Source organism: Pomacea canaliculata, linkage group LG11 (genome assembly GCF_003073045.1).
Source record: "Pomacea canaliculata isolate SZHN2017 linkage group LG11, ASM307304v1, whole genome shotgun sequence".
NCBI classification, from domain to species: domain Eukaryota; kingdom Metazoa; phylum Mollusca; class Gastropoda; order Architaenioglossa; family Ampullariidae; genus Pomacea; species Pomacea canaliculata.
The window spans coordinates 1382697-1390890 of record NC_037600.1 but is presented as its reverse complement, the minus strand read 5'-3'; the positions used below and the strand labels follow the sequence as shown (position 1 = coordinate 1390890).

General features: G+C 42.8%; 1 protein-coding gene across 2 annotated transcripts; it reads right to left on the bottom strand.

The window, feature by feature from the left end:
* Positions 1–1958: 1958 nt before the first annotated feature.
* On the bottom strand, positions 1959–7611 carry LOC112574873 (uncharacterized oxidoreductase YajO-like). 2 transcript variants are annotated; one of them, XM_025256196.1, is made up of 9 exons: positions 7199–7611; positions 6321–6477; positions 5887–6032; positions 5260–5413; positions 4914–5087; positions 4387–4484; positions 3774–3946; positions 2872–3010; positions 1959–2518 (listed from the first exon to the last, which is right to left on the bottom strand). In XM_025256196.1, the coding sequence occupies exons 2-8, from the start codon at positions 6435–6437 to the stop codon at positions 2883–2885; spliced, it is 990 nt and encodes a 329-aa protein (XP_025111981.1). In that variant the 5' UTR covers positions 6438–6477; positions 7199–7611; the 3' UTR covers positions 1959–2518; positions 2872–2882. The 2 variants fall into 2 exon arrangements, with proteins under 2 accessions (XP_025111981.1, XP_025111980.1); XM_025256195.1 differs by lacking the exon at positions 7199–7611 and adding an exon at positions 6664–7147.
* Between the last annotated feature and the right edge of the window lie 583 nt (positions 7612–8194).

Genomic DNA, 8194 nt, shown 5'->3' with positions numbered 1-8194 from the left:
GAAGTTTTTCCCTTCACTGAGATGTTCACAAAAAAAAAAAAAAAAATGGGGAGGGGGGAAAGATAACAGGGAACGTCCCTGATCCGTATCTAAAATAAGTGCAGGGTACAGGACAGGACTCTCAGTTGTCGAGGCTGGAGATAAACGTGTCCGCGCGCGTCACATGAACTGCGCAATGTCCGCTAACAAGGACTGTCACGTGCTAAATTAAAAAAAACAAATGTTTGGCGAGGGCACACAAGACTTATTTACTGTTCTCACACACACACACGTGTGAAACAGGAGGCTGTGGTGTTTGTCACCGACCCTCATCCTGTCTCGCTGTCACGCTCCGGGGTCAATGACAAAAATCTTTATTTACAACACAATAAGCAACGGTTATTTTTGCTTACATGTAGCGCTCGGGTTGTAATAGAAATAATAAAAACAGTATAAATAAATTCAACAGTAGTTAATTTATTCAATAATAAATTCAACAGTAGTTAACAAAAGCATAGACTATGGATATGTACAGACATGGTGGCTGATATCTGACTTGACAAAGTTTATTTGTTATTCGTGACAGAACTACACCCTGTGGTACTTGTGTGCTTTGTCGGTAGGAGTAATAGAAGATAAATAAGCTGAGTAGGTAGCATCTGTACATAATCAAGGTGTTTGGAAAATATGTTGTAAGATTCCGACTTTGAACTTCTACATATTGGATTCCGTTCTTTGGAGATGCGAGGGAAGTTTGTTCCAAAGAACACTCCAGAAAGTTTCAGGTTCATTATCAGTAGGTCGATTCTAAGTGTGGGATTATTGGGCTTGAGAGACCCACTTATTATTGTGATAGAGACATGTGCAGGTCTAGGGGACATTTTTCCTGTTAATGTTGATGAACATACGTTTGTTGAATTTTACTCTGGTTAGTAGCGGTGGAACCCTTCGAGACAGAAGTGGTCTGAGTGACACTGATTTGACAGCCATTCTTTGAGCCGCTGACAAGAAACCTCATCAAAGTCCCGCTAGAGTCCCATAGGGTGGAAACAAAGTACAAAGATACCAAGTCACATGACTGACATGTCTGATGGAGTCGTTAGAGAGCATCGTGGCGGCTGCTTCAAAGGAAATGCTTGTTTCAAAGTTTTATTGTGAGTGAATTCACACAGCTTCACTTCACACAATCAATTCGCTAAGTGAAAGCCTTGATGTACTCATTCGTTGTCCATTCCATCATCTCTAGGTGTGGTGTGTAGTCACCTGCCTAGGATATGTCACCGGACTTCCCCATAGCTTAGAAGTATGGGATCGGCGCGCAAACACAAACCTTTGGCCTCACCTGGACTACAGGTGTCAGCTGACGTCATCATTGAGAGTCGCTACTCAGTGCACTCCCTTGTGAGCTGCACAACAAAGTAGCAGTTGTAATAACTTTCGTGAAGATCCGTGTTTAGGTGTTTTGTTGTCAATCGCCCCACACCATGTAGCTACCTGTAGCTGATGTAACCATTCTTCCTGCTTCACGTGATCCGCCATTACTAACCGCCACAACCCGTCAACCCTCCGACAGTCCACCCAGCATTCTAATGAGGGTATATCCTTAATTTGTCCCCAAAGAAGATTGCCACACTCACAGGACACCAGGAACCTCTACATTCAAGTGGGTGGAAAAGCTGACGTGTTATAAACTGTCGCAATGGTAATTTTCTCCACGATGTCATTGCTACCCTTACTTAGTAGTCTCTGTCGGTGCATGATACCTAATATTAGATGACTGGTTTCTGAGCTGTTGATGTTAACCACCCAACTGACACAACCACCACCACGTGTACCTCCGTGCCTCCCCCACTTCCTACCACAAACACACGACAAACATCCTGCATGCGACATCCAGACACGTTTCCTCCAAAGTATGAGTTGTGTTCATATCTTGGATGTATTTGAACTCGTTCTGTTAACAAACCAATGCGCAGAGGTTTAGTTTTCAAAACCAACAACAATTTATTATTATCATTTCGCAAACTGTTTGATGGTGATATAGTCACAGCTGTGCCCACAAGAGGAATAGAGCCCTCCATGCTGAATCGTCCTCAAGGAACAGATGGTCACTAGACACTAGTGGCGAGACATCGTGCTGTTCCCGATGCACTGTGCTTCACATTACCAAATTTTCTTTTTGAGCCAATCCTTGTAAATACAGTTAAAAATAAAACAAAATGTTCTAGAACTGTATGCCATCACTGAGGCCCACACCACCGAACGCCAGTTCAGCATAAACACAATCATTACAATCATTGTAATCATAATTATTCCTCTGAAGCAAAACAGATTTGCCGTCTAAGGCCGGACATTGTTTTTGTACTTATCTGATAACCATATCATCGGACAGTGTCTGGTAACAATTCACAAGTAGTAGGATAGTAACCTCCCACATCTACACGTTAAGCGGAGGGTGAAAGGGGTTGACGCGATCCCCCCTGAGCATGGTGTATGGATAGGACCACTGGAGCTGGGACACCTTGTCCAGTTCTTCCATCTGAAACACAAACATATACAGGAACACAGACAGACACACACACACACACACACACACACACACACACACACACACACACACACACACACACACACACACACACACACACAAACAATGTGGAGGGAAAGAGAAAGAGGGAAGAGGACTTAGGACTATTTCTTGGCGGAAGCAGAAAGCACGTGCGTCGTCTAGTGTGTCTGGTACTATTTGAACGTTTACACTAATGTGTCGAGTGTCTACATCACACACATTGACCTAAGTAGGAAGATCCAGGGACCATTGGGTGTCGTTAATCACCTGTGAGTGACCACAACAAAGATTGCAGGTGGCATGTTGGTCACGTGTTCACTTACCTCTTCCGGTGTCAGTGTCCAGCCGGTGGCGGCGCCCATGTTGTCGTCCAGCTGCTGTTGGTTGAGCACGCCAACGACGACGGAGGCAACGATGTCCTTTTGCAGCAGCCAACGGAGCGCCACCTGGCCTGACTTTTACCTGTCAGACAGCAACACGAAAAGTAATGTTAGTTCACCTGAAGGTGACTCGCGATTAACAATTAGTTCAAAGAAGACGGATGAATATTTTCAGGAGTCACATGTTAGGATTGTTATGCTGTGATGTATGAGTGATATGTTAGGATTGTGACAATATCATTATATATATATATACACACTATATCATTCATGTGTTATACTTTGATTTTCACTTTATGATTTATGTTACAATTGTGACTCCGTGCTGTGTGATTCATTCGCTCGTTATCCTCGTCAATAAAGAGTTGTCATGTGAAAAGAAAGACATGACCTACACAGCAGCCCTGAATAAGTTGTGATAAGTTTTTTCCTGTGGATTCAGGAGCAAACATCCGGCTGCGTAAGAAGGGAATGTTTTAATGGCTACACCCTGTTCTGAACATGAACATGACACGTGCACATAATTCCGTCCCTTCATCGGAGAAATCGGCAAGTGGAGGTTTCTTTACATTGGGATACGTGATACCTGCTGTCATCAAATGAAGATTAAATGTGACAACCTATGTGAAAGAACTAAAAAAATAATAATAAAAGTTATTTTCAGGATGTCCGACTGAGTCTGTCAAAATACGGATCTTGCGATGTGCACATTAGAGATGGCGGTCTCTATAAGAGAAACCAACCATGAACTCTCTGTGGACCAGCAGACTGTAGGAAAAGTTAGAGACTCGAACTCCACGAGCTATTTACAAGCTTGAGCAACAGCCGCATATACGAATTCTCACCACGTTCAGCAGCGATGCGTTTGGTGACATCTAGAACATTCCAGATGCGATCATCTTTTCGATGTTTATTCCAGTTGAGCCACACTGTCTGGTTGTTGTCCTGCTTTGCCTCCTGCCCCAGGCGTCCTGTCTCAGGTGGCTGATCTCGGGTAATTCCTCCCGTCAACAAACCCCTGCAACAGAACAAACCGTTTTTATTCTCTTTCCAAAGACGAGAGTGCATCACGGGCCACAAGTCTTTCCTGTCTTTTTTCCACAACTGAGATCTCTTTGGTTAGTTGACCTTCCGTAGTCGTTGACTAAAGTTAAATGATTCTTTAGTGCCTTTAAGATTCTGCGACAGTTTTTCTAAGGATCCTCAAGATCCTGGATTTCCCTTTTGGCGAAGACATCAAACCCTTACCTTAATTAATGTAACTGAGCTGTCGAGAACAGCAGGCTAGAATGAGAATATTTCGCGAAAGGATAGCAAAGTTGTTGCTAATTATTTTTCATGTTTGTAGTTAATTGTAATTTTTTGTCGTTTTGTGTGATGTATTCGTGGTGTATCGTTTGCAGGTTGGCAACCACTAAAGCGCAAAGACTTTGAGGCGGTGTGAAGACGGGAACTCACCCGTTCAAAGGGCTCCATGGCAACACCGCCACGCCGTTACCTTTGCACACCTGAAATACCTCCCATTCGGACATCCGCTGATGAAGGTTGTAAAATTGCTGCAGACGATATCACTCAAATTGTAGCACATGAAAAATGAGTAGTTTTATCGCATGGAAGTGTAAAATTAACCCTCAGTCTGATTCAAGTTCACGCACTCAATTTTTGTTTCACAAGTTTGAAACTTTCTACCTTTTTTTTCTAACATTACAGTTTTGCTTTTTTTGTTTTACAAAAATTGTAAATTCTTTTGAGAAATGGCAACTTGGGATATGTAAACACTATGTGTTTTTTCCCAAACCAAACACCTATCATTAACTTAGCGGAAATGACGAAATGTCATCTAGTAGCAATGACCTAAATGTTGTTGGCCATAAAGCCTAAAGTTGTCTTTGACGAGGGCACGAGAATATTATTTGGGTAGCTCAGTAGCTCAACATTGTATGTTAAAATAACGAGGCAAGAAAAGTATTGCTAATGAATCTTACCTGGAGGGACACAACAGGTTCCAGTCCCAACTTTTCTTCTACCTGAATCCACTTCTGTAGCTGCCATCCCATCAGGTTGCTGGCCCCCAGGTAGCGCACCTTGCCACACCTCACCAGGTCGTTCAGAGTCCGTAAGGTCTCCTCCAGAGGGACGGCAGGATCCCACGCGTGAATCTGAGAGAATTCAGTGAAAATACGCAAAATATTTATCTTGTTGCTTGTTGCTCTTCTTCATCTACTGATATATATATATGCAGGTTTGACTACAAAATCTCTCGTGTTAGTCTATCAGTAGTAGTGAACAAAGCTACCTAAGCAGAACGGAGACAGAAAGACAATATCACACCTGGTAAAGGTCGATGAAGTCTGTCTGTAGACGGCCCAGACTCTCCTCCACGGCTCGTGTGATGTGTCGGCGGCTTAGTCCCACCCGGTTGGGGTTGGACCTGTCCGTGGCTTGGCGAACCTTGGTGGCGATGACGAACCTGTCCCGCTCTTGTCTGCAAAGGTAAGTAAGGACTTAGTGTCTCGGCCCATTGTTTGTGCGATTTTTCCGCATGTCACGATTTGACATATTTTTCTCATCGTGAGTTATATGTCTTTCCCATGGCACACTAGCCATTGTTGGACACACGAAAGTAAATTTACTCTCAAAACGTTTTTAATACACTGCACATGAAAAGAATAAAAAAATAATGCACAACTGCATGAGTATATGGAGATTAAAAATAACCTGAGCAAATTAGAGCAGAAAAATAATATATATATATATAAATAAAAAATATTAAAACTATATAAGATATATTTTAAAATTATAAAATATTAAAATAATAGTCACAGTTACACGAGTAATTGGAGAGGTATTGAGACCAGAGCATACGGTGCGGTCATATTGCAAGAGTGTTGTCATCCTGTTGTATAGCACAACTGTACTTAGCTATATTTTATTTTAATTTATTTTACTGTCGCTTACTTTTGAAGCCAGTTGCCCAGAATCCTCTCAGACACCTTAGGACCGTAGATATCCGCCGTGTCAAAGAAGTTACCTCCCCACTCGGCAAACCGATCCATCAGTTTGTAAGCAGACTCCTCGTCGATGTTGTCTGTTAAGCTTGGCAGCTGTTACAAACATTGCAAACACCTTCAACGCTATATGTTTTAAAAGATGAAGGAGACAGGTAGACAATAAAATAAGTGGATACAAAACAAAACAAAACAAGAACATGAGCTGAGAGTAACATGATATTGCAAAAGGAAGGGTGTGACAAAGGACTAGCATTATGGGAAAGGTTGTTTTTAAAGCATTTACCGACATTTTAACATACGACACAAACACTACAACTAGTCATTGTCAGCCAGACGAGCTCGCATACGTCACACGAATCAACCGTTACTTTCAATACTTACGGTTGTTGACTTCCCAAAGGTCAGGGTGCCGAGACAGATGTTGGAGACCTTTAACCCCGTCTTGCCAAGGAATACCAACGGACATTTTGACGATTCGAGAACCGAGCTTTCCGCCATCTTGATAATTGTGCAGTTGTGTTCAGGAGCAGACCTGTAACTGTAAATAAAAAAAAGGTTTTTAGTAAATAAGAGTAGGTAAGTAAGGCAAAGTAAGCGGTTCAACATGCTTAGAGTGCCGCCTAACACATTCTTTTCATTATCTTCAATTCCTAATGTCTGGGATGCTATCAGGAACCTGTTTCTGACATCAGACCTGGATGGTTTCATGATGTAGCTTACTAACCAGTGTGGTAGAGAGCTTGTATAGTGACGAGTACTAGCCACAAGTGTATACAGTGTTTACAGTAAAACCAACAGACTACTAGGGCGAGGAGCACAGTATTGCGATGCACGATCAAGTTGTCAGTAATTTGTGCAGATGCAGACGACAGTGTTTAAACTGCTGTTTATATACTGCTATCACTATTTGCTTGTTTTGCTGATCGCTTATCAGAGGAGTGGCCTTTGACCTCAGACGACAACAGCAACAAAAGTGGTGTCGAGGTGATGAACTTTGGTCGTGCATGCTGATATCAATGTTCTCTTGCAGTGCCTTGATTTCCGACTAACGGAGAGGGATAATAACACTGTTTTTTAAAGTTGAAGTATATCTTCTTTAATTACCATAAAACCCTTTGGGAGGCCGAAAAGAAGGTAAACATAAGATCAGGAGGGATTTGACGAGGCCCGGCTCAACAACGACCTCGTGCCCTCCCGGTGAGCTCCTGGACCTTATATCCATTGTCTGGTCACAATCAACAATTACTGTCGGTACTTACGGTTGATGATTTCACAAAGGTCAGGGTGGACAGACACAGGTTGGAGACCTTTAACCCCGTGTTGCCAAAAATACCAACGGACATGTCGAGGACTCTGGAATTGTGCTTTCCGCCATCACGATAATTGTACAGTTGTGTCCCGGATCAAACCTGCAAATTGAAAGAAAAACTCACAGAGAGGAGTACCATTGCCTAGGAAGGCAGAGCTAGCAAGTGTAAGTGGTTCACGGGGAGACACGGAAAGTGGAAGACAACATTTTCTTGTCCTACAGGCTTGTAACTGTACAGTGTTGGGATGTGTGGTCAGGTGTGGGTAGTCGTCGGGCAGTAAGTGGTGTCCTGCTGCACACAGAGACACACACACACACAGAGAAACACACATACAGACACACATATAGACACACACAAGCAGACACATTCAGACACAGACACACGAACAGAGAGACATACATACAGACACAGACGCACACACACACACAGACACACACACACAAACACACACACACGCTGTTGTCCTATCTCTGTACGCTGTTTGAACTGCCTGCTCTTATCAATGTTCTCTTGCAGTGCATTGCTGTTGAGGTCGACTTGTCCCTTATTCCACAGTCGTGTATCTCGACCACTTGTAGACGAAATTTTTGCGTTGACTTCGATAAATATGCCACAAGCACAAATTCACTTCAGGATTAACTGTCAACATCTAGAACATGGATGGGACACTCCCTCCCAGGGCCATTTTGATATGTATAACATCATTCAAAAGACATACAAATTATCTACTTTAAATTAGTCTGCAACACTTGGTCAAGTTATTATTTCTCACACTGTCTTAACGATTTGGCAACGTGTACATTCCCATCATACCTGGTCCTGATGTGTGATGTCACCACAATCCGCCTTTTCGTAATTATGCGAGCCAAAAACATCCTCTCGTACAGAAGCAAGTCTTTCAAACACACACACACGCATGCGCGCGCGCACACACACACAGACCTC

Excerpts from the sequence above, each read along its gene's own strand:
- LOC112574873 (XM_025256196.1), bottom strand. The coding sequence starts at position 6,437 with ATGGCGGAAAGCTCGGTTCTCGAATCGTCAAAATGTCCGTTGGTATTC. Across the intron at positions 5,088-5,259 it reads ACTTCATCGACCTTTACCAG|ATTCACGCGTGGGATCCTGC; the intron begins GTGTGATATTGT and ends GAATTCTCTCAG. Across the intron at positions 4,485-4,913 it reads AACCTGTTGTGTCCCTCCAG|CAATTTTACAACCTTCATCA; the intron begins GTAAGATTCATT and ends TATCGTCTGCAG.